Genomic DNA, 26,211 nt, shown 5'->3' on the forward strand with positions numbered 1-26,211 from the left:
GGCTTTCTCATGAGGATTCTGGGAGTTTTCCTCTCTTCCTCTGTGGAGGTGGGACTCTCTTCCACATTCCTGTTGACTATCCACATGGGAGTATGCTGATGGCAGCCAGAGAACCCACATGGAGACCCAAGCTAGCGCTGAGATGCTTCCACCGTCACTGGATCCACCGGACTTTCCACCCACCAGCCTGTGATCCTCCTGCACTCAGCATCATTGCATGTGCTGCATGAGCCTGAAGAGGAATTTATAGACTGTTATTGGACATATGGGCTAATATCGGACTTATAGATTTGGCAGGGCTGTTTTCTTAATATACAATTACTCTGATATAAAGCTCTCTCGTACACACGAGTGTCCCTGGATTAGTTTCTCTAGGCAACTCGGACTAACAGTCACTATGGGTCGGAATCAACGGCACCTAACAGCAAACAACCACATGGAGTCCATTCCAACTGATAGCAACCTTAGAAAGTGTTCCTGAGGCTATACAGCTTTATGGAAGCAGACAGCCTCAGCTTTCTCCTGAGGGGTCAACTGGTGGGTTTGAATTGCTGACCTTATGGTTAGCAGCCTCCCAGCACCAGCACTGGCACAAAGAGCATCTCATGTTAACCTTCCTTCAAATGAACTGTGCCGTGACCAGTTGGGCCCTTGCCATAGCTGTACTTTTGAATCAAGATTTTCTTAAATGTGGGGTGTTGAAAGCAAGCCGGCAAAGAATTGGGAAAGACCTGCTTTTCTAGTGCCGAGTGTATTTTGATTGTAGATGGGCTGCCCCACTTTGCAACTGCCGTTATCTGATTGAAAAGAGCTGCAGAATCGGCCATGCCAACACCTATTATGCTAAAAACCCACCCACGCATGTGGGCAGACGGGCGTCAAGATCAATAGTTTCTCCAAGCCTCAGGGAGTGAAGCCAACGGGACTACCCAAGGAACTCAGGGGAAAAGGTCACTGAGCCATGACAAAATATACAGCCATTCATTTTATAGAAACGTGTTTAATTTCCCCCCTCTGTGAAAATACACTCCATCCAGATGCGGTGGACCAGGCAACCAGCTTTCTGTGGAATTCAGACTCCACCTGGACTCCTGGAGCTGATCCCATCTGTGTGGGCCCTGGCTCTGCTCACAGAACATTCAGATACTGTGCTCCGAGTGACTCGGTACCTAACGTGGTGGTCACGCATGAGGTATCGACCATGCAGGCCCCAAAGATAAGATCTGTCACAGCATGTCCTCTTCAAAAAGAAATACATCAGGACGCGAAGCTTGCACTTTACACCATTCCAAAATAAATACAAACGAAGTGCGGGCTCGTGGGAGTGGTGGCGCATGCAGGCAGTGGGCTGGCCTATGTGGCTGGCATTAGCAGGGCTGCCAGAGTAGCAACAGTGCCCCTCACAAAGCCCATGCTGAGCGGGAGGGAGACGGGAGAGAACGGGAAGACCATCCCGCTTGGTGAGGCTGCGGGCTCCCACGTCCCTGTCCCTGTGAGGTTTGCGTTCAATGTCGTTTCTAAGAGGTTGAAATAGCAAACAGCGGCAATGGCATCTTCCTCTGGGCCCCTTCTTCCCAGCTGTGAGGCCTGGGGCTGACCAAGAGGAGGCTCGGATGTTGTCTGGTTGGAGCACATCAGCCCCAGGGCCGCTCGTCTAGGGACCGGGAGTCGTTCACGCTGCAATGGCCTTGGTGATGTCACGAGGACGACTTTCATCCTCTCCTCCTCACTGCTGATCCTGCTGCACAGAGGGAGCACCTTCGTCCGAATGGAGGAGAACTTCGATTTCGGCTGGGCTTCTTAGCCCCACTCCCATCACGCCGGCCTGAAATATGCACTACTGCTCGGGCCACGTGTCACATTCTGACAGCAAGAATACGCCTTCCCTAAAGAGTTCATATATGCTCAGGAAACCTTCCAGAGGCTGGAAGCAGGAGGAAGAAGCTATTTTACCACCATGTAGACAACTCATCTAAGATATAAACTGAGAAATGACCATTCCTAATTTTATCAATATTCTGGATAGTACCAGAGGGATTCAACGATTCTCCAACCAAAAGCAAAAACCGTTTCCTTGAGGAAACCAGATGTGAGTTTTTGTCTTTGTCTATTAGGTACCATCAGTGCTGTAAAAACAAACACCACACTTGACATTTAGCGGCACTACCACTGCCTCCATTCAGTATATCACAGACCATGTCTCCGGCATGGAACCCACAAAAGGTGTGTCCAGAGGATTCCTGAGCATCTAGAGCAGAGTCTTTGGACCTGTCCGGTGAGTTGAATTAGGGTCTGTTTTCCAGCAGAGGTGGTTAGGGAGAGGGCAGCTTTGATTTTGGGGTGTAGACAAAACAACTTTCCAGAGCCTGTTTGTCTCATGGGCACATTTTACAGTGTCAGTTTCCACAGTTCTTTAGGGGAGGTTAGTGAGATCCCCTCCTCCAGCTTCCCCCAAAGCAGAGGACAGATTTAATTTGGCTATCTCTGGGAAGGCGTCCTCTCAGGACAGCCGAGCAGTCGTCCCGCATAAGCCACTAACCCTAAGGGCAGCCCTCCTGGCCTGAGGAGTTCACATCTATCTCAAATCTAGCTGCGTGGCTGAAAAGAGCAGCAATACTTTGTAGATCCGTTTTAATGGAGATGCTGTCTAACAGGGAAGGAACTTCCTGTCCTGAAGAAAACATGAAACGTAGACTACGTGACTTTCTGAATTTAAGAAATACAAAAGAACTTCCAGATTCAGAGATTGGTGATAATCTGGGCAGCTCAATCCAGGTAGCTCACGCCAGCAGGAAGGTCACACCACATAGCCCAGGTCACCGCTGCCTGCCTCTGCGGAATGGCTACAAAATTTGCATAAAGAGTCCGGATTTTTAAGACGCAGTCAGGAAGAGGTGCTGAATGGCTGCAGGGCTGCCACGCAAGGTTGGGGCACTTGGAGGCTTTACCAACCTGCCTAGAATCTCCTGAGTGACCGGATGATCTCACCTTTTCTGTTTAATGATCACTGCCACTACGAGCTGAGTGGCCAAGGCCCACCATCCATCCGCCCTGGGTGGCTGTTCTTTTCCATAAAAAGAGGAATAATATATCTACATCACAGAGTCGTGAGGAGGCTTAAGTAAGAAAATAGATGTGAATGCTCCTGACTTTATGGCAGGTATTTAATAAGTGCTGAATGAATAAACTGTATCACACATTTACGGGGGCACAGGGTTAAATAAACATAGTGGTTGCCGGGGCCCATGCTAATCCTCCCAGACCACAGAGGGAGAGAGAGTAGTCCCCGTCGATCTCTAAGCATGAGCAAACCGCTGGCAATGACCCCTCTTGGGTCTGACCACTGTGCCATGTGGGGTAGAGGGTCTCAGCTCAAGTGTGACGCTCTATGGGGAAATGACAAGAAAACAAACGGACAAACCCGCAACAAAACAACCGAGCTCAAAACTCAAACCCATGCTCTGGTCCTGTGAGGGACCTGAACTGAGGAGCTGGGAGACCACCTCCCTCCGTGGCCCTTGCTTCCTGCTGCCCGGCTGCTGGCGGGACTCTCCCAGCCCAGTGCCTTTCCACTTCTGCCATCTCTCCAAGAGGAGGGGCTGAGGAAACAAAAGGACCTCAGACCAAGCAGTTGGCAACTTGGAACAGAGACTGGGGAAAGGCTCTTGGCTGCAGTGAGTTTAAGTTTCTCCACATTCCCCTTAGCATGTTCCAAAGGACGAATCTTGAGGGAGATGATTCTAGTGAGGAGAGAGGTTCCCATTGTAAGTGACTCCTCATAGGGTGTGTCAGCTAAGCCCGGGGGGCCTGGGTATCGAGACTTACCTGAAGAAGGGAAAAAGCAGAGCATGTTTGGAGAAGCCTGGATTACATTCACAGAGGGAGGGGAGGCAGGCCAAGAGCACGGAGTTGATCAAATTCTTTGCCACTGACTCAAGTTAGATGAACTACCCTTTGCCCTTGGAGCCGGTCCCCAGGAAAGAGTCTATGGTAAGTTGGGCTCAGAGCGCCTTCAACTCTGCCTAGCAAACAAGCCTAGCAAATAGAATAGTGTTCATTATTTCCTAGGTTTGTATTATAAAATGGAATTAGGAACATAAATAGTTTTAAGTAGCAAACCCCCGACCCCGTGTAGGACAGCCGTGCTCTCAGCCACCTCGGCGCAGGCCGATGAGTTTGGAGAGTTTTTCACAGTTTTCAAGTTTCAGCGACTCTGCTTTCTGTTTCAGCCGCTCATCTCTGTATAAGCCGGCCAAATTGGTCAACTCGGACTCTGGAAGAGAAAAGAGGTCACTGAATCAGTCAGAGAGTTAAACTCTTCCGTTTCAGCCCATATGCATGGAGTGAAAACAGTTCACCTGATGATGCTTTCCCGTTGCACCGAGTTTGAGAAAGGCTTACTCGTTTATTCGAGAAACACGCACGAGGCAGCTACAGGACATCAGATGCTGAGGATTAAAGGACACCTGTGATCCCCAAGTCCAGCAGTAGCCGTGCTCTATTACCAAAAGCACCAGACCTAGTTCTTATCAATAAACCATTTGGCACCAGTCTTAGGAAACCTGCACGTGTGTGGTAAGAGGAGCCCGCTTCACAGCCTTCCTACCGAGGGCATTCACATGATGGGGCCCAACTGCCAACGCCTGTCATTCCAACACGGACAGCTGCTTCATTTCCCCGTGCCGCTGGCTCCTAACTCTCACATGCTGCCGCAGACAGAGCCTGCTCTGGGGCATGCCTTCCTCAGGCCAGGCTGCTGGCGGCTCTCTGAGCCCCTCACCCCGTGAGGGGTCCGCCACTTAAAGGCCAAAAAGCAGCTGGGCTTTTTACAAAAGGAGAGCATCTGGATCGGGTGACCTTTGTCTCCTTGACTAAATGGATTTCATTTTCCCTCCATGGTGGGGAAAGTCGTTCCATTTTAAACCAGAATACAATCTTTTCAGTCTTCTTCCAGCCAGCGGTGACCTGGCCTCTTTCGGATTCGGTTGTGAGATGGGCCCTCTCTTAGGAAGGAAAGTCTGACAAGCCCCTGCAGAGATGCTTGTGAAGGGTGGGGTGGGGGCCTCTGAAAACTTCCCACAGAAGGCAGCTCTTCAGTGTTTAAAGGACCATACTGGTGAAAATGCTATTTTAATCATTGTGAAATATGCCTATCCCTTCTTAATCATCTTGCTGACAGATTCTGTTTTTCTTGGTGGGGCGACAGGCACCTGTCTGATTAATCAGCAAATTGCCTGGAAACAGGGATTAATACTCAGCCTGAGGAAACACAATGAGCAGTGCTTTCTGAATGAGTTTCTATCCACACAGAACTCACACTGTCTGGCATTTCTGCTCACAAAGATTCTATTTACACCAAGGAAGGCCCAACGTGCAGATTAAGTCCGAGCCTCCAGGGTGCGGGGTGGAGATGCACGAAAATCCCCCCTCTGGCATGGGGACCGTAGAGCCTGGGCTCGCACCCAGGAATGGCTTGGCAAAGCTGCAGGTCTCCCAGGCTCCAGAACAATGTGCTCTCGCTCCCTGGCACAAACGCCGGCAGTGCCCGCTAGCCAGAGCTTGCCTGGGCACAGTCAGCCTTGCAGGTGATGGGACTTCAACGGGAACATGTCCTGCACCCAAATGAGCATCCTCAGACCCTGCATCCTGCCCAGAGCTTGGCCCTTACACTATTTCTCTGGCTCTTCTGCCACGTGGAAACCTTGTCGGGAGGCACCATGGAACCGGTCCGTGTTTCTGGCCCTCTGGAGCCCAGGTTATATTAATATATGGAACATAGATAGCTTTCCTTAAAAAAAGATCTCCTTAAGTTTTTTGTTTACTAAACTTGTAAAAATGCTTCTTAGCCTGAAATTTCTCTCGCTCCAGAAAAGATCCAGGCTTACCGATTCCACCTTTTCTTTTCAAAACGCTTGCACAATGTAGCCTCTGCCCGCTGCCTCCATCCCACTAACAGATGGGCAAAGCACTGAGCTTTCAAGGTAAAGTGCCTCAGGCAGATTGCCCAGAGAAGCAAGTCTCCAAGCCTCTTCCAGAGCCCGCACAAGCACCAGAAGATTCCATCAGACCCCCCTGTCCTGCTGACCCAGCCAATGAAGCAGGGCTGGTAGTGCAGTGAAACGCAGAGTGAGGCCTGACTCCCTAGGATCCAGACACGGTGCTGAGAGTCAAATCCATCCTGTTTCGTACAAGTTACATAAACACTCGAGGAGCTGATTCATTCTAGCCTCTTCCTAAAGCCTAAGCTTCTGCACACTCTACTACCCTGTGGCCTGGCAGTGCCTCCCGGGCGTCGGGACTGGGACCCAGACGCAGCTGTGGAGGCTGCTAGTGCTCACAGTGGGCTACTCATCAAAATCCACCAGACTAAGGCAGTTGAAGGAAAATCTGAGGGGTAAAAATTCAACAAAAGATTAAAAAAGAAGAGACAATGTCTAACTTTGCTAAAAGCAGTTTCCATTCGGTACTTTGCCAAGAGTGAACTTTGTTCTCCAGCAGGTTTATTTTTACAACCCCCAGGGCTAAATTTAACGGTGTTGGCCGTGTGGCCGCCGGATCTGGAGGACAGATGCTGCGCCCTCTCAAATGGCACCGTGACGGCCGCCGCGTCGCCATGCCAGAGACGAGCAGGCTTCCGAGGGCTGTGGCAGCGAGCAGCCCCTTCGGACTTCGGAAGCCGGGGCCTCAGCCCGACGCACATGATTTTTACTCACACTCGGAGAGGGCCAAAGCCTCGACCCCAGGCTTCTTGGGAACGGGCACAGAGGCCAGAATCCACCCGAGAGGCAGTTCTTACTGTGCGCCCTGCGCACACTTCCAGCATCTGATTGCCACAACGGAAGATGTGGGGTGTGGGGTGTGTGTGTGGTCATCCTCTTCTTACAGGAAGCAGTGAAGCCTATGGCGTTAGTCTGAGCTGAAACTGTGCCTTACACTACTTTTGGTCATAGAAATATATATAACGTAACATTTGCCAATTCAACATTTTTCAGGTTCTTCACTACCTAAGGCTTTTCTCTGGCTTCAAGACGTGTTTCTAAGTTTTAGAACCTGCAAAACCTGGTGTACCTATGGGGCAGGCAGCTGTCTGACCTCCCAGGTCCTTTGTTTAACGAAAAGGCAGCTTCCTTGAAACCAGGAGCTGGTGACTAAGGGGAGATCATCCCCAGTCCTCACTGCCATCTAGTGGATTCCAACTCATCTCCCGGGGACCCGAGACAGACTTCTGAGGCTGTAAGCCTTTATGGGGGCAGATAACCTCTTCTCTCTTCCACTGACCAGCTGGTCGGTTTGAACGGCTGACCTTGTGGTCGGCAGTCCAACACGTGCCCAACAGGGCTCTTAGTAGCCCCCAGACTCTGGCCAAACAAGGTTCCGAAGGAAGAAAGCCTGCCGAAGTAAGGGCAGACTGCGGCAGAGGGATGAGAGGAGGGCACAGGAGCGGCGAGAGACGCAGGCCCAGTGAGGGAAGAGACAGACAGGTGGACTCCTCACTCAGACTCACAGAAGTGCCCCGTGGGTCTCCAAGACTGCCATGCTTTATGGGAGCACAAAGCCTCTTCTCGCCCCGAGTGGCTGGGGAGTTTGAATAACAGAGCTAGCCGTTGGCAGCCCTGCTCCTAACTCCCCACGCCACCAGGGCTCCTTGGAAGCGGCCAGCACCGCCTCAGTTCCTAACATTTCCAAGTCCTGGCTACGTGCATCCTGTCAATACACTTCCCAATACACTTCTTTGGGTAGAATCCCAAAGGAAGCTTTGCTTTCTGTTCACACAAACACGTGTGACAAACAGGGAGCGTGGAGGATCACTGGGGTGCCTCAGGCTAGGAATTGGGGAGGCTTGCTAGAGCCTCTTACTTTGTTGCTTCTCCTTCCAACAGCTTGTTTGGATGTAATCGATGTAATCCTTCTCTATCGTCTTCTCCAGGTCCCTCAGGGCTGCTCCTCGGTAGGCCTTGTCAAAGTTTTTATCCACAAAGTAAGGCACCTGCAGGTTCTGGGTTTCCTTAGAAATGGTGTAGCCCAAGGTCCTGAGACAAGGACAGAGCGTGTTATATCAGCACGACCTCACACATCCCACAGTCCCCTCTCTCCACGGGGCAGATGCCGAGCCTGTCTGCGAGCATAGCCAACGTCGACAATGTCTGAGTAAAGTGGTAAGAACACTGCAGTCATTATTGATACCTAAGGGTACTAGTATTCCATACTGTGACTCCAACCTGGCTATATATAGCTTATTTATAAGTAAGTGCTCCTCTCTTACGTACTTTGTGTGGTTAAAGACATCGAATGTTCAAAAACAATTTGTGTATTCTGTGTAGAACCTACCATGGTACCTGGCACAGGCGACTGGTTAATGCTATGATTAACATGACAGTGAACTACTTACAAATAACCAGATGGCTGGCACCAACCTAGCACAATTTTAAAGGCATGCTAAAGTGTTTTTTTCCCCCATAGTTGCTAAGGGAGAACTACAAAAAACTTGGACACAAGATATGAATGCTGATGTAGTCTCTCTGTGAGGGTAACTGGAGCTTGCAGTCAGTTAGAGGTCTGGGTTAAGGAAATTCTAACCATATGGAGATATAGAAGGGATCTCAAATTCAGGCTAAAATGATATGACAGGTTTGCAAAACCCAGACAGATTTTGTTCAAACTGGACAAATCCTACCTTGGATACCAATGGTATCTTTTCTGGCCTCTCTGCTTAGGAATCCTGCCAAATGTCTAAGAGCTCAGGCTGTGCCTGCTCCCGCCTCACTCTGAGAACATGTGAGCAGAGCAGGTGCTGCCTGCCTGCTGGCCTGACAAACAAGGAGGTAGCTGTCCTATATAGAGAAACAGGGGAGGGCAGGAAATTGAGAGAATCAAGCTTGGGTGACCTGGTGGCATGACTGACCTAGAGTGACCATCTTCCTCTTACATCGATCACAACCTGCTATGTTTCACGCTGTGGAGTACACAGGTTGAAAGGTTTTGTCCACTCAACTACAGTTATGAGTAGCAACTCATTATTCATTATGAATCATGAAAAAAATCAATCCTGTGATCTTCAAATTGAGTGTGCCCTGCACTTATCTGAAGGGGAGGGCTTGCTGAAACTCAGATTGCTTATCTCCTCCCCTAGAATCTCTGATCCAATTAGATGGGAAATGGGGTCCAAGAAGTCATATTTTTAACAAGTTGCCTGTTGACGTGGATGATGCAGGGGCCAAACTTTGAGAACTGAATCAACTGAAATAATTCATTGAAGATATAAAAACTTTCCCATCAGAAAAGTTTGTAGCTCTTTTAGAGTTTGTCTAGCAGGTTTTCTGGTTTTCTCTGGAAGACCCCCATCCCATCAAAAAACCCAAACCTAAACCCAAAACAACGTTTCCACCAGAGCTTATAATTTGCATGAAAGAACCAGCATTGCAATGAATGTCTATTATTTTCAGCAAAAGAAATACTAAAGTTTGATATGTAGCCTTATCTTGAATACATGTCCTATTTCTTACAATTCAAAAAGATGAAAATAGTCATTTACTATGTTCCCAAACCCACAGGGGTCTAGCGATCCTATCACAAACTCAACAGGGCCTTGTTCAACACCATTCCAGAATGGTGTGGCTGCATCTCACTGGAAGCTCAGGCTTTCTTTGGGCCCTTTAGAAATCAGCTAGTGCTGTTCTGAAGCTGACCAGCTGATGTCGCTGTAGAACAAAACACGCAGTCTCCTGACAGCACTATTATTGCCCAGCTGCTCCTTGAAGCCTGAAATCAGTGTTTCTTTTCTACAGTGAGAGGTGAAAGGAAATGTGGGTAATGCCTCAACTCATCCTTCAAGTCGTTCACCCTCCAGTCTGTCATTCAGAAAGATTTATAAATATTTGACTTACGATTTGTAAAATAGACTGTATGGGGGATTAGCAGCCAGCAGCTGAGTGATGACGGATATAATCACAATCACAAGGACAGGAAGTAACTGGATAAACGCAGAATACGTCGTCTGGAAAAAAGGAAAGTGCTGTGTAACTGTCATGCTTCAATCTAGAGCATAATGGAAGACTGGAGAGTCTTCCCAAAGAAGAATGAGCGAGCAATGCACTGCTCAGACTCACTCACTCACTGCCACAGAGCCGATGCCCACTCATGGTGGCCCCTGTAGGTTTCCAAGACTGTAACGTTCCTTCTTCCTCAGAGCACTGGCGGTTTCGAACTGCTGACCTCGAGGACCGCAGCCCGATGCATAGCCACTACAAAGTCCAGTGTGCCTCTGGAAAGACTGCACTTTTGCCGAGATGTATCAAACAAGTCTGTTGTACCTAATGAGAGGCCGAAGGAGACCCACCTGCCACCTGGCTAGCGCCCCAGTCATCATCCTCCAGCTCCCTTTCCGAAGTTCCAACCAAGCAGGTGGCTCACCTCAGGGAAGTCTGCCTGGACTGTGACCCGCAGGTGGGATTCTGGGAGCCACGTTAATATCAGACAACTCCAGTGCCTTGGCCACAACACTGACTGCACTCGGGGAACACATTCCCACTACTAGGAATTTGGGATTGCGATTCATCGGCCTGCTCTGCTGGGCAGGCCCTTGTAAAAAGCAGCGTGCCTCTCAGGCACGTGGACTGGCCAGTTGCAAAGAGCAATAGAATAAGTCACTTATTCTATCATGCGATTGCTTAGAGAGAACGCAGAAGATGCACAGAGATGCTGGAAGGCTGGAGACACAATCTGGCCCTCTGGAGAGCACAGGTGCCTGGGTGCCTGACACTCCCCATAGCCTTGAGCAGCATGAGGCCCTTGACCCCTAACCTTTAGTTTGGACTATTTGAATAGTCAAGGTCAAGACAGCTCCACAGATCCTGGAAGAGCCGCGGCAGAAGGAGGTGGTGGGAAAGACAGAGACACACTATTCTGGCCTATCTGAGTTCTGCTTCCCGTTGTGTCTACTCTCCTAACGTGTATTTTTGCCATATAGTTCACATTGTCCTTCTAACCCCTGATCGGGCAGCATAAAGGTCAGCTCAGTGCATCTGTTTGTGGGCAGCACTCTCTGGTACCTGAGGTTTATCTTCTTCCTCTTCTTTCCTCGTCTGCATCCTCTCATGTCTGTGACGCCGGCGGTAATAGTGAGCATCATCGGACACATTTGAAAACATATGGATATTTCCTGGTTCAAAGAAAGAGAGAAAAAGAAATATTTACTATGGCTTTTGGAAAACATATCTTTCCTGCCTTTTTTGAAGTCTTTTCCCCAAATAGGTTCTTTGAGGTGTTGTCCCATTTTACGTAGTAGGAAGAATTGAGACAGTAGATAGATAAGCCGAGTGACCTAGACGCTCCTGCCTTTTCCCTTAATCCACTCTTGTAACCAGTGGGAGAGAGAAGCGCCCCTCTGAGGCTGCTAAGAGGAGAGCAGTTGGACCACGGACATGTCCTGCCTGACACGCTCATGCCTGCTTCCTTGTCCACCGCATTCCAATTGTGTCACTGGATCTTTAATGGCAAGTCACAACATTCAACCTACTTCCTAGACCTTTAATTATCTCAACCTTCAACTCTCTAGGGATGCTTTCGAACTTTTACTTTTTAAAAATCATTTTATTAGGGTCTCTTACAGTTATTAAAACATTTCATACTTCAATTATATCAAGCATATTTGTACATACGTTGTTGTCATAATTTTCTAAACATTTACTTTGAGCCTTGGTATCAGCTCTTTTCCCCTCCCTTCCCCCACCTCCCACCCTCATAACCCTTTCATAAATTATAAATGATTATTGTTTTCATATCTTACACCGGCCACTGCCTCCCTTCGCCCATATTTCTGTTGTTCATCTCCCTGGGGCAGGGGGTGGGTGGGTTGTGTGTTGATCATTGTGATCAGTTCCCTCTTCCTCCCCTTATCCCTCTACCTTCCCCCTACCCTCCTAGTGTCACTACTCTCATTTTTGTCCCTGAGGGGTTTATCTGAGCTGGATTCCTTCCGTGTGCCATGAGCTCTTATCTGTACCAGGGTACATGCTCCCTCTAGCTAGAACTGAAAGGCAGGACTGGGGGCATGATAGCAGAGGGTGAGGAAGTCTCAAAGAACTCTGGTTGACTCATCTCTTCCCCGTAACCCTTCTGTAGGGGATGTCCTACTGTCTACAGATGGATTTTGGGTCTCTCCTCAGACCCCCTTGTTCTCAACAATATGTTTTTTGGTTTGTTTTGGGACTTCTGGTGCCTGTTACTGATTCCATCGACACCCCTTGATCGCATAGGCTGGTGGACTTCTTCCATGTGGATTTGTTGCTTTTCCACCAGATGGCTGCTTGTTTAACTTCAAACCTTTAGGCCCCCACACACTATATCTTTTGATAGCTGGGCACCATCAGCTTTTTTCACCACATTTGCTTATACACCCATTTTTCTTCAGCAATCGTGCCAGGAGGTTGAGCATCACAGAATGCTAGGTTGTTAGAACAAAGTGTTCTTACGTTGAGGGAGAGCGTGAGCAGAGGCCCAAAGTCCATCCACTTCCTCAATATGGTGCCATATAAATATATGTACATGGGTATATATTTATAGTTTTCCCCCTCCATCATGAACCCTTGATAATTTATAAATTATTATTTTGTCATATCTTATACTGTCCGATGTCTCCCTTCACCCACTTTTCTCTTTTGTCCAACCCCCAAGGAGGAGGTTATATGTAGATCCTTGTAATCGGTTCCCCTTTTCTACCCTCCCCTCCATTCTCCCAATCATCCATCCTGGATTCCCTGTGTTTCCAGTTCCCATCTGTACCACTGTACATCCTCTGGTCTTGCTGGATTTGTAAGGTAGAATTGGGATCATGATAGTGTGTGTGTGTGGGGGGGAGAAGCATTTAAGAAGTAGAGGAGAGTTGTATGTTTCATTGTTGCTACAGTGCACCCTGGCTGGCTCATCTCCTCCCTGTGACCCTTCCGTAAGGGGATGTCCAGCTGCCTACAGATGGGTTTTGGGTCTCCACTCCGCACTCCCCTCATTCGCAATGGTTTTTGTTCTTTTTTTTTTTCATTTGGAATCATTTTTAATATTTAAATACAAAAAGTGATTGCTGCCATTTTTTATACACACATTACAGGGTTATCGGCTAAAAGGCAGAGGAACCAGCTCTTCCCAATAAATGGGCACACAGTGGGGGGGTTGAGCCATGTCACTGTAATGCACTGTGCTGTTGCACATCGTGTGTCCCTCCCCCACCTCTCCACTCTGAACCAACCGAGCCTCCCACAGTTGGGGACATTCCTCCCAGGGTCTCAGAAGAGAGAGGGTAGTTGTTCAGGACAACTTGGGGGCCATTTAGCGAGGGGTGGGTGGGGGTAACCGTCTGCACTGCTGCACTCGGGTCTGCGTGCAGACAGAAGAGCGATCCTGGCGGAGTGGCAGGCACAGGTGTATCTGTAGGGCAGACTCCCACCTGCTACACACAGATCAATGTGCCAAAGTTTGACCAAAAAGAAAACAAAACAAAAAACTCCCCAAATCAGCAGTTCTAACAATTGAAATTCAAACTTCTCCCACTAAGCTCAATACAGGCTAAAGCTCTACATCTTCCCAGGCAGTGACGGTAGAGGCCCTGGCATTCCTCCCGACAGTCCTGTGCTGGCCCTAGGAGTATCTGCCGCTGCTGGAGCTGCTGCTGTTGCTCCATTTGCAACTTCTCCGTCTCGAAGACTACAGGGAGAACCAGAATCATAAAGGAAGTGGTCCCAATCCATAAGGCTGCCCTGGAAAACCTGTACATCTTTTGAGCCACAAAAAAGGAGAGGTCCAAAGTGGCTCCGGCCGCGGACCAGACTTTCTCCGGGAACATCTCCGTCAGACCCCAGAGTCTCTCCCACAGGGTCTCATCTGGCTCCTCGTCATCGTCCTCCTCTAGCTCCTCCTGGGTCTTCTCCGCGTCGCCTTTCGGGAGCAACTCGTCCGGGGACGCTGGCGCCCCAGGGCCAGCTGCAGCGGCGGCGGCGGCCATGGCTGTAGTGAACACCGGAAGCGGAAGAGAGGAGTCCGGTTTTTGTTCTTTGATGCCTGTTAACTTTTACTTTTATGTGGCAATTTTACTACAATAATAAGGACAGGCATTTTGCTGTTTGTGTATAAAGTACTGAAAAATATTTCAACTTTACAGAAGCCTTGTGAGGTGGGCATTTTATCAGCCCCACATTGAGGTGAGAAAACAGAGGGTTAGAGTGACTATGCAATTTAGTCAAAACCATGCACAACTGGAAACCCAGATCCTGGTTCCAAGTCTGCTGTTTCTACCACACCACTGATGCTCTGTTCAGCTATGTTGCCGCATGCATGTGTGCATTTATTTATTTTAACAAGAAGTTGAGGATACTAGCCTGTGGGAAAGTGTCCTCCAAAGAAGACATTGAACAGTTCTTCTGGAGTGATGTCAGCCTCAAAGTCCCTGTAATCATGATAAGGTCTGCCTCGAGGCGCCGTGAAGGTCACCTGCTCGTCTCCATACTCGTCGTAGCGGAGCCTCTTGTCAGGATTGCTCAGGACTGCAAAGGCATTGCCTATTGCTGCAACAAAAGCCAAGAGCATGTGAGCACGCACGTTTTCTTGTAGCCAGCAGTGATCACGAGCGATAAGGGGCCCAGAGTTCATTGCTACTCGATAGCTCCACAGGGGCCCAAGGGGAAGTGCTTGGCCCTAGAAAGTTCACCCACATGCTTGCCCTTGACCTTTTCCATCTTCTGGTGTGATAAGCCAGAAGCAGCACTAGAGTCAATCCAACGGAGTGAGAGCTCACTCATTGTCAACAGCCCTTGGATTGGTCCAGTTGTCCTGGAAGTTAGGGCCCTATTGCCGATCTCACCCTTCATCAAAAACGTATTCTTCAGGACATCAAAATAAGACCACCTGACAGCAGGCACTTTGGGGCACGTATCTGTGATTAGCTCAGCCTGGCCACACTGCCCACTGACGCATGACAGTGAGGAATTGCCTCCAGCCAGTGGAGGCGCCCTTTGCCTCCTTTCTTTAAACCTGCTATCTCTACCATCTGTGAGTATTTGTACTTCCATCCGCTTCTTCTCTGGAATTGCCCATCAGAGTCTGCTTGCACTCTTAAAATATCCCCAAAGCAGACACAATGAACAAGCACCCACATTCTTAAAGAACAAGCTATCCTACAACAGAGCCTTTGATCAGTTGGAATCAAGGGCGTTTAGCTTATAGCAGCGGATAGGCTCCTTTAAAAGCCAGATTACCATTTCCATCCCCCTGCAATGTGAAATTATGCCGGACCACCAAAGCCAGCCAGAGTTTGTTTAAGTGACCACCACAGTTTATTTCAAATGAGTAACTGTAATAAATGCTTTTCTTTCATTTGGCAAGTTCTTGCAGCTCTAATAACGCTGTTTCGTACTTATGGATCGAAGGTATAAATGAGCATCACATAGAGCCACGGGATCAACGCCGACAGATGTATGGTAGGAGGTAACATGCCAGTGAGATGGGAATGAAGTTCTTTTCCAGAAAGTGTTCGGCAAACAGCAGTAAAAAGGTCAAGAGCACACATCAGAATAAAACAGTGTTTCCTGATGTTAGTTTTGATGCTGTTTCCACTGAGAGTAATGGTTATGGTTTGCAAATCGTTCATACTTCATAGTGTTACCCGAACTGGCAGCAAGAACCAATCTCTGGAAGAAAATAACCAGCACAAATTTAACCGATAAAAGGGAACTCTCCTGGTGGGCTAAAAGTAAAGTCCTTTCTCAGTCTACTTTAGCTACTTTCCTTCAATGAGAGATCAAAGACTGAAAGAATAATAGATACTGACCATTACTTCTCCTTCCCATGCACAAATATGCAAACTCTGTCCAATTTCATGTAAACAAATAATCAGTAGATCTCCTGAAGAAATAAGTCTCACCTCTCATTAGTCAACACTTAGAAAGAGCTTTTTTCCCCCTTTTGAGTATTTTTTTTTATGATTCTTCAAGTTAAGAAACTGTGTTAAATTTTTATGGGAATGAAAAAGTTAAGCAGAATAAGGAAATGTGATGAAGAAAGCTGATGGTGACCAGCTATTAAAACATATAGCGTCTGGGTCTTAAAGGCTTGAAGATAAATAAGAAGCCATCTAGTTGGGAAGCAACAAACCCACATGGTAAATGCACACCTGTATGATCGATCATGAGGTGTCAACAGGATCAGGTATCATGCATCAGAAGACCCTAAACAATCATACTGATGTGAAAGAGGGGGCGCAGAGTGGAGACCCATGGTCCATCTATAGACAATTGGACATCCCCCTCACAGAAGGGTCACAAGGAAGGGATGAACCAACCAGGGTGCAGTAAAGCACTGACAAAACATACAACATTTCTCTACTCATAACTGCAATTCTACCTTACAAATCCCGCTAGACCAGAGCATATACACTGTGTGTTAGACAGGCTTCTCTGGAGAGACAAAACCAGATTGCTAGTAATTATATATCTATATATAATATAGATATATAACACAAGAAATGAACCGTTAAATTATATACAGATAGATAATACAATAAATGAACAGTTAAATTAAAAATTATAAAGCAGTGAGACACTAGCAGTCCTTTAAGTCTTGTGGGCCACCAGTTCCTCCTGTAATGTAGAGAGAGCTGGGCTATATATATCCAGGCAGCAAACAGCAAGGCAGGTCACCAACTGTCACCAACTGTCAGTCCCAGCTCCAGAGATGAATATTCCAATCGTGTGGGCTTAAAGGGGCCTCAACTTACAGCGACACACTCCACAGGCTAGGCATCCCACAGGTAGTGTACCCCTTTAAACTGAGGCACAAAACAAGCAAGGCAGCCGCATGCTGGTCCAATGATTAAAGAGCGAGATATAAGAAAGGCGATGCTCACTGAGCCATTTATCTCTCCGCCCTTCAATTAATCCCACATGTGTTTATCGGCCAGGCTGGCACAATAAACTATCGCAATCCACCCCTTGCCAACCTGGCACCTGTACACAGTTCTTTAGCCATATATACTTATATAATTTCCAGACATTGATAAAATCACACTTATACTTATCATCAATCATCTCTCATACATGTAAATGAACACACACTGCGTCAAACTGTATCTGATATATCATACTTGAACAAAGGAAAGATGTGCAAAATCACATAAAAAGAAAATACACTGACCATTACAAGCCTCGCTTTTGCAATTGATCACGTGGTCGTAATTGATAGGTAGAACTGCCTTCTACTGCTATCCATTCTGTATTACCTTTGCCCTCAGCAAGCACCTCAGCTGGCTGTGGTTTTTGGCCTGGCGGGGTGACCCAGACCTTCATTCCTGAGGGGTCTGGGTCATCATAAATCCTGTTAGGATTGGGTTGCTGCAACTTACCATTTACTTCAATAACAGGGCATGGTAACACTAAGAGTCGGCCTATGGGATCTCCTGGATTCCAGACATATTCTTCTTTACCTCCATTATGTAACACCAGTCCAATTTCTCCTTGGGAATCAGGATCAGTCACACCACTTAGTACAGTGATACCCTTCCTGACCTGTTGATCCAAAGGCATGAGAAGCCCAAAGTGGCCAGGGGGCATTCTCAGTTGCCAGTTCAGTGGAATCCGTACTGCGTTTCCAGGTGGGAGAGTTCCTTCCTTCAGGACCTCCAGGCCTGAGGAACACAGGGTTGCTGGGACAGGAAGCAAAAATGCTGCAAGTGGATCACTAGGAGTAATAGTGAGTGGTGCCACTCCAGCTTCTACACTTTGGTTCCTGGACCCATGAATTCTTGCTATTGGAGACACAGCACCATATATTGGCCGCTGGTTTAGCGCGTATACAGCTTCCTGGAGAAGATTCCCCCAGCCCCGCAAGTTGTTGCCACCTAGTTGGTGCCGTAATTGTGTCTTTAGGAGCCCATTCCATAGAAATGACTGGAGGGTACCTGAATCTTCGTTGGGTTAATTTCCCAACCTCTTGTATGTGGATATTGTACCAATGAATCTAGAGTCTTTGATACTTCTTCCTTAGTGGGTCCAATCAGCATAATGTCATCAATATAATGGATCACACTATCGCACACTGGTACAGATAAGAGCTCTCGACACATGGAATCCAGGACAGGAACAATAATGGGAGTGGCAATACCATGCAGGTAGGGGTAAGTTGGAGATATAACGAGGGAACTATTGCATAACTGACATATAACTCCCCACACACAAACACAACACCACAGGGTGATGAACAACAGAAATATGGGTGAAGGGAGACAGTGGATGGTGTAAGATATGAAAATAATAATAATTTACAATTTATTAAGGCTTCACGAGGGTGGGAGCTTGGGGGAGGGAGGAAAAAAATGAGGAGCTAATACCAAGAGCTCAAGTAGAAAGAAAATGTTTTGAAAAGAAAGATGGCAACATACGTACAAATGTGCTTGACACAAAGGATGTCTGGATTATTATAAGAGCTCCCAATAAAATGATTAAAAAAGAAAAAGAAAAAACTAAGCAGAAAAAACCTAAACAGTTGTTTAATCATTCAAATTCTTTAAAATCTGGCAGATTTCCCAAAGAAATATCATTAGTCTGTGCGACAGCTTACATGAAAGTGTAAAAGAGGTGAACCTAGAGAGGCAGTAACGAGATTAATGGCCCCCGGGGGTGTGGCAGGGGAGACTGGGAATGAGGAGCTCATAACAATGAGGACAAGCAAGAAGAAGACATTCTAAAATTAACCGTGATTAATACACGCCTCTTTTTAATATGATTGAACTACTGAATTGTACGTTCTGTGTATTATAAGTCAATAGACTGTTGAAAAAGGGTAAAGAAGAACATGAGCTGTTTCCTTGTTGAAAGTATAAGAACTAGACTCTTGGTGACAATATGCACAATAGTAGATTGTTCCCCTCAGCACATGACTTAAAATTTTTTTATTCTTAGGTCTATTGTTTTCTACACTTTATTTTGAAAAATTTCAAACCCACATTAAAGTTGAAAAAAAAATCGTACAAACATTGCCTGTATAGCCTTCAATTTGATTCAGCACAGTAGATTTGCCACATCACTTTCCTCTCATAAAGGCATGCATACAGTCACAAAAATAGATAACAATAACAACAACAAACTAAACGTACTGCTAATGGAGTCGATATCGACTCCTAGCGAGCCCTATTGCACAGGGTAGAACTGCCTCTGTGAGTGCCCCAAGGGCAACTATTCGCAGGAGTAGAATGCCCTGTCTCTCCCTCAGAGTGGCTGTTACTTTTGAGTTGCTGACCTTGTGGTAGCAGCCAAATGCATAAGCACTACACCACTAGAGCTTTCTCCACATCTAGAATCATACATATAAATTTGTTTTGCTGCATCATTAAAAAGGAGGCCAAATATATTAAGGTATTTTACCCATTAAACTTTAGCATATATAAAACTTTCTTCCTAAGAAGAAAGATTATTTCCCTACATGACTACAATATTTTATCACAGCTAAGAAAATTAACATCAATTTCATCAACTGGTTCATTCAGTTTATGTAGAACATTTGGTTTTGTCTTGTTAGTTTATTTTACATCAGGACAGCCTCTCACCTTTTTATCCCCATTATATAGCTTTGAAAGAGGAGGCCAGTGTTTTTGTGAAGTGTCCCATATCCCCATTGTTCCTTCATTGCTAGATTCTGGTCCGACATGATGGTAGGAATGCCACAGAGGTGCTGCTTGTAGCATATCGATGGTAGGTTGTCCCACTATTGGTGATGCTAAACTGGATCATTTGGCCAAAGTAGTGACAACCAGATATTTGCATTGTAAAGGGATATTTTCTCCTTTGTAATCACTAAGCGGAGCAGCAGCATAAGTAATTTTGTGGAGTGAGACTTTGAGATCACGTGACTATCTTACCAACAGCCTATCACTCAATCGATGGTTTTAGCATCCACTAAGCATGTTTGCTTGCATCAATGAAGGAATTCACTGGGTGAGTGGATTTCCCCCAAGAGTTCTACTGAGAGAGATAGCACATCTCATGCACTTCCACAGTTGAGTCGTGTTTAAAAGAGGTGTATAAACATCACCAGTCAGTTCTCGAGCATTCTTCCCGCTCCTGTATTTGCTCCTCATTTACCTTCAACCTGTCCCCGCTCTGGAAGTTTTTATGATATATTGAGTCCAAAATAGCTTCAGACTGTATTGATGAACTTATCATTAGAATCGGTGGGAAAAGATTTTACCTGTAACTGTATTTATGCTCATTTTTATACACAGTCTTTTCATATGAACATGTCAGCTAGGTTTCATGAACAAAGTTTCATGATGACAAGTTTGGGATTCCTGCTTAGGGCCTACCTGCAAGCCTCCATCGCCCTAAATTCCATCAGAGGACTCACGTCTGTTTCATTCACCCTGCCAACTGGTGCACAGAAAATCTTCCATAAATAATTGCTTAGTCATTGAAGGTATGGCTGAATCAGGCACTGCAGGAAGAACAAATACTTTTCCAAAAGTAACTAAAATGAAGGCAGGAAGGGGCAAAACCCTGCTATGGTCTGATCATGCCAATATACCTGCGAGTGCAAACAACGGGGTAGGAGCAGCCGCCACCACACCGACGCCTTAGTTCAGGACCCTACCTTTGAAAGCATCCGTTGCTCCCGGAGCACAGTTCTTGTCTGGGTGAAACTTCAGGGCGAGTTTTCGATAAGCTTTCTTAAGCTCTTCATCACTGGCGTTTCGTGGAACTCCCAGAATTTCATAGTAATTTCTGCATTTCTTGATTCTAAAAAACACATCAGAACCATGTTATGTGTACACAGGCCCCTTTTGTGCATCTAACTACCAAGTAGTACACTGATCCACCCTCCAAGCTCCGAGCCCTTAAAACAAAGCTAAGAGAAAACTGGTGAACACATCAGTAAACCATTCAAATTCATCAACAATGTCCTGCCACCAAGAGCTGAATGCTTTTCAAAGTGCTTTCACGTCTACTGTTTTATTCTTTCAATGTACTTGCAAGTGGGTAGAACAAGTAGGCTAACTCTTACTTTAAGGTACAAGTTTAAGAGACATACCACAGGGAAGGAACACCAGAAAGAAAGAAATCAAACCACCCGATTTATTTCTCTCACAGTTTCTTAATAGCTATCCTTTTAAACAGCGAATCTATACCATGATAAAAGAAAAAACCTCAGCGTTCTAAGTGGCACACCATGCAAAATCTTCGTTGTTCCCCATTCCTGGACTCCATCCTCCACACAAAGTTTCCTGTGAATCTTATGTACAGAAAGAATCTATGTATAAAAGTGTCTTTCTAATCTAAATCAAAGCACATTATTTATATACATAGATATCTTTCTATATCTTGCCTTTTTTAACTAACAATATATCTTGGAGATTGATCCATAACATTTGAAAGATGAGAAGTAGAGTATAATGATTTAGACTAGAGCAGCAATTCCAAAAAACGTTTTCACTTTTATGGTGCTTACGATGACATTTTATGAAGCAAACTAGGTCTCGCTGCTCATCTCTCTGTCACACTGCGGTGGCTTGTGTGTTGCTTTGACGCTGGAAGCTGTGCCATCAGCGTTTCAACTACCAGCAGGGTCACCCCGGCTCAGCATGTTTCAGCAGTTTCCCGACTAAGAGAGACTAGGAAAAAGGAATAGTTGGGCCACTTCTGAAAACTTGGCCACTCAAAGCCTAGCAAACAGCAATGGAATAGTGTCTGATATCGTTCCAGAAGATAAGCCCCCAGGTTGGAACCCAAACAAACTCAAACGTACTGCCAGCTTGTTCACAGTGACCCCAGAGGACAGGCCAGAACTACCCTTGTAGGCTTCCAAGGCTGTAAACCTTTATAGGAGCAGAAAGCCTCGTCTGTCTTTTGCAGAGCAAACGGGAATCTTAAACTGCTAAGACGTTGCAGGTAGCAGCCCAAGGCATAATCCATTAAGGAACCAAGGCTCTCGGGAAGAACTGCTTCCTCCAAGAAGCATCGACCCTAACGACGTGGAGGGAGCAAAGCTTCGGGGACCTTCATTTACTGTTGTGGCACAGAAGAATCAGCTCGATAATCAGAAGGAGGAACGCACAAAATAGGATCTAGGAAAACGGGAAGTCAACAGCATGAAGTGGAAGGCCTAAGCATTAGTGAGCTTACAGTACTGGCCATTTGAATTAGGCAATCATATGATTTACTACACTGGGATTGAAAAATTGATAGGGTAATACCTATAGACCTATAAGGAAAACCAGTTGATACGACTATTCAAGTTTATAAACCAACCACTAGAGTGAATGATGAAGAAACTGAAAAATCCTATGAGCTACCAAGGACTCAAGTAGAAAGAAAATGCTTTGAAAATGATGATGGCAACAAATGTACAAATGTGCTTGACACAATGGATGTATGATGGATTGTGATAAGAGCTGTATGAGCCCCAATAAAATGATTTTTTTAAAAGAATTGTATCAGCATCTTCAGTATGAAATGGATCAAACATGCAATCAAAATTCATTGATGATTACTGGTGATTGGAATATGGAAGTTGGAAACAAAGAGGAAGGCTCAGTGGTCAGACAATATGGCTTCGGTGACAGAAAGGAAGCTGGAGGTCACAAGACAGAACTTTGCAAGATCACTGCAAATACCCTTTCCCACAACGTAAACAGCGACTATTCATTTTGACTTTGCCAGATGAAATATGTACATAGGAATCACACTGACTACATCTATAAAAGACGATGGAGAAACTCAGTATCATTAGCCAAAGCAAGGTCAGGAATTTTAAAGCTGCTCCAGTTTTTTTAAAAAAAGGTGAAGGAAATCCACATGGATTAAGCCTCTGGTGTGTCCTCTCTGAATGCAGACCAGGTCCAGGAGCAGCCTTGCTACCATGCAGCATGCATTGCAAAGTGGATTACTGCAGCTGCAGCTCGGTTACAATTTAACATCATTTGATCTCCCTTTTGATCCATTTGAAATTTGTTCTACTCTTTAATATTTTCTTTTCCACGTTTTTATTGGTGACTGTCCTTGTCACTGTCAGGGTTGACAGTTTTTTCAACCACTCCAGGCTGGGGCCCCCGCAGGTCCTGCGGGTGGCTGAGCACATCGGGCAGGCCCCGCCTCTCGTAGGGGACAGTGGGCAGCTGTAGGGCGAGGCCTTGTTGATCACGCTGGAGTACTCGGTGTAGCGGCTTAACAGGGGCTTGGTGAGGCCCGCCACAGTGAAGGACATGGCCAGCAGCGGCCCGACATTCTTGAGGAAGGTGCTGAATTCCGTCGCCATCCTGGCCTCAGAGGTGGGGCACTGACAAGGGGGTTTTAATATTTTCTGCTTTCTCTTCTATTGAGGTTTTGCTCTGTTGTTGTTTTTTTTGGTATGGATTTCTGTTTAGGCAGGCTAGGGAAAATCTACAGAGATAGTAACTGGATTAATGATTTTTGTGGGCTATGGCAGGGGAGCTGTGAGGAAACGGGAAGCAGTAACACTGAGCACAAGAAAGAAGAAAATGTTCTCAAATTGATCGTGGAGATGACTGCACAACTGTCTAACACGATTCAACTATTGAATTGTATGACATGGGAATTATATGTCAATAAAATGGTTTCAAACAAAATAAGGTCAGGGACTGACTGCAGAGCAGACCATCAATTGGTTTGGGTTTTTTCACAGTCTTATTGGCATATAATTTACATAGCATACAGCTCAATAGTTCAATCATCCAATCATATCAAGGATAATTGTACAATCATTACCATATCAATTTTGGAACATATCCCCCCTCCCCCCCGCATGGTTAAATGGCCTTTATAATGAGTTGTGCAAACAGTCAGTTCCAGTGCTCCCTCCCCACTCCCGCCTTCATTTCCCACTTCCCAAATCCTCCTTCCCTATCACTCCCCTCCTGCATTCCCTCTCCACCCCTGTATCCGTTATTATCACTATGCATCCACTTCTCCTGTGGGTCACAAAGTGGGAAACCCAACAGAAACAATAAAACCCAAGTTTAATATAAGGTGGTGAGGATAAAGTAATAATAATAATACACAGGGAATCCAGGACAGATGACTCCTTTAGAACCAGTGATGAGAGTGGCGATGCCTGGAGAGTGGAGGGAATGTGGGGTAGAAAGGGGGAACTGATTACAAGAACCTATGTATAGCCTTCTCCCTGGGGGATGGACAGCAGAGAAGAGGGTGGGGGAGATGTAGGACAGTGTATCATATAAAAAAATAATAATAATTTATGAATTATGAAAGGTTCATAAGGAAGGGGGGACTGGGGAGGGAAGGGGAAAATGAGCAGCCAATACTAAGGGCTCAAGTAGAAGGCAAATGTTTTGAGAATGATGATGGCAACAAATGTACATATGTGCTTAACACAATGGATATATGTATGGATTGTGATAAGAATTGTATGAGGCCCCAATAAAATGATTAAAAATAAATAAATAATATTTAAAAAAAAGCTCCTTAGGGCTATGACAGGAGAGATTGGGTTGTCGGGGGAAACGGGAACCTAATATTAATAGGTACAAAAATGAAGAAAATGATCTAAAATCAATTGTGGTGATGATTGTACAACTCTTTTTAATATAGCTAAACCAATGAATTGTATAATGAGCAAATTCTATGTCAGTAAAATAATTTTTATAAATTCAAATATATATATATAAAGACCAAAGTACAAATAATGAGTAGGAAAGAAAAGACCGTTATCAACATTCCAAAAGCCAAGGAAGAAATTTCTGTCTTGGAACAGCTAACAGACCATTAATTGTTCATATGTAAATTAAGACTGAAGTGAAAGAAAACTGACACAATTCCACAAGAGACAAAATACAACTTATCAGCATATCTCATCTGAATTTAGAGACCATCTTTTTTTTTTTTTTGGTGTCATTTTATTGGGGCTCATACAACTCTTTTTTTTTTTTTTACCGTCTTTGCCCTAATCATTTTATTCTCTTTTCTTCTTTTACATTTTATTAGGGACTCATACAACTCTTACCACAATCCATACATATACATACATCAATTGTATAAAGCACATCCATACATTCCCTGCCCCAATCATTCTCGAGGCATTTGCTCTCCACTTAAGCCCCTTGCATCAGGTCCTCTTTTTTTTCCCCTCCTCCCTCCCCCTTCCCCCCTCCCTCATATGCCCTTGGTAATTTATACATCGTTGTTTTGTCATATCTTAGAGACCATCTTAAGGGCAGATTTGATGCATTAACTACTGATGACCAGAGGGACCACAAGTTGGGAAATGATATCAAAAACACCCGACCTGAAGAAAGCAGAAGATGAGGCCCTTTCCTCCTGTAATGACTTACACACTGGAAACATAATCTAAAGTCCCTGTGAGTCCAAATCACATTGTTGTTGTTAGGTGCCTTCGCGTTGCTTCCACTCATAGTGACCTTGTAAACAGCAGAATAAGACAGAATGGGTATATATTTTTTAGAGAAATGGATATTCAAATCCTTTGTTTTTCCATTATGTATTTTTTAAATTGTTGAGCTGTACATGTTCTTTATATACTCTGGATACTAAACCCTTTTTTAATTTTTTAATTAATTTTTTTTAAATGTAGGCCACAAAATAGTAGCGAACTATACTAAGTGATATAGCCCACTGTGGAGTGTGGTCTTCTCTTTATTCTCCCAAAACTAAACCCTTATTTGAAAATATTTTTCCTCTCTATTGTTTGTCTTATAATTTTTTTTGTCCTGTAATTTTCTTGGTATCTTATGAAGTATCTAAGTTTTGAATTTTGATGAATTTACAATTAGTAATTTACCGGTAGTCCCTAACTTATGACATATTTGAGTTATGATAAATCACTGTTTTTATTTTATTTTACTGTGTTACCATGAGCAGGTATATGCACACCCATGTTCACTGAAGCATTACTCACAATACTAAGAACATGAAAAGAAGCTAAATGCATCAGTGGAAGAATGGTCAAACTTTGGCACATGCACACATGGAATACTGTGCATCATTAAATAATGATAAAAATGTGTAATGCTGTGAAAGACTTAAAAGGTATCATGCTGAGGGAAGCTGGTCAAAAACAAAAGGATAAATAGTGTATGAGACCACTTGTTAAAATAAATGAATAAATAAAAAATCAAGAGAAGGGTTTCATTCCTAAAGAAACAGACTGGATGGTGCGACCAGAGGTGGGAGAAGAAGGAGGGGAAGC

The 26,211-nt window shown here is 45.4% G+C and overlaps 1 protein-coding gene, 1 non-coding gene and 2 pseudogenes across 3 annotated transcripts in view; 1 reads left to right on the plus strand and 3 right to left on the minus strand.

Annotated features, from left to right (window-relative positions):
- Positions 1 to 3,143: 3,143 nt before the first annotated feature.
- The window catches only part of DNAJC18 (DnaJ heat shock protein family (Hsp40) member C18), a 35,986-nt gene continuing 12,918 nt past the window's right edge, over positions 3,144 to 26,211 (minus strand). Inside the window, exons 3-8 of one of the 2 annotated variants that reach the window (XM_075541637.1) lie at positions 20,623 to 20,768; positions 14,367 to 14,552; positions 11,049 to 11,158; positions 9,885 to 9,994; positions 7,858 to 8,030; positions 3,144 to 4,273 (exon numbers count right to left, since the gene is read on the minus strand). In XM_075541637.1, the coding sequence (XP_075397752.1) occupies positions 4,149 to 4,273; positions 7,858 to 8,030; positions 9,885 to 9,994; positions 11,049 to 11,158; positions 14,367 to 14,552; positions 20,623 to 20,768 (850 nt within the window). In that variant the 3' untranslated portion in view covers positions 3,144 to 4,148. The remainder of the gene's footprint in view (positions 4,274 to 7,857; positions 8,031 to 9,884; positions 9,995 to 11,048; positions 11,159 to 14,366; positions 14,553 to 20,622; positions 20,769 to 26,211) is intronic. The other variant, XM_075541638.1, reaches the window with a different exon arrangement.
- On the plus strand, positions 9,278 to 9,340 carry LOC142442045 (U7 small nuclear RNA). The gene has a single exon (XR_012783306.1). It is a non-coding gene; the product is annotated as a U7 small nuclear RNA (small nuclear RNA).
- Positions 11,757 to 14,294, minus strand: LOC142441026 (mitochondrial import receptor subunit TOM22 homolog; annotated as a pseudogene).
- LOC142442146 (small nucleolar RNA SNORA4) lies at positions 25,590 to 25,691 on the minus strand (annotated as a pseudogene).

Source organism: Tenrec ecaudatus, chromosome 2 (genome assembly GCF_050624435.1).
Source record: "Tenrec ecaudatus isolate mTenEca1 chromosome 2, mTenEca1.hap1, whole genome shotgun sequence".
NCBI lineage: Eukaryota > Metazoa > Chordata > Mammalia > Afrosoricida > Tenrecidae > Tenrec > Tenrec ecaudatus.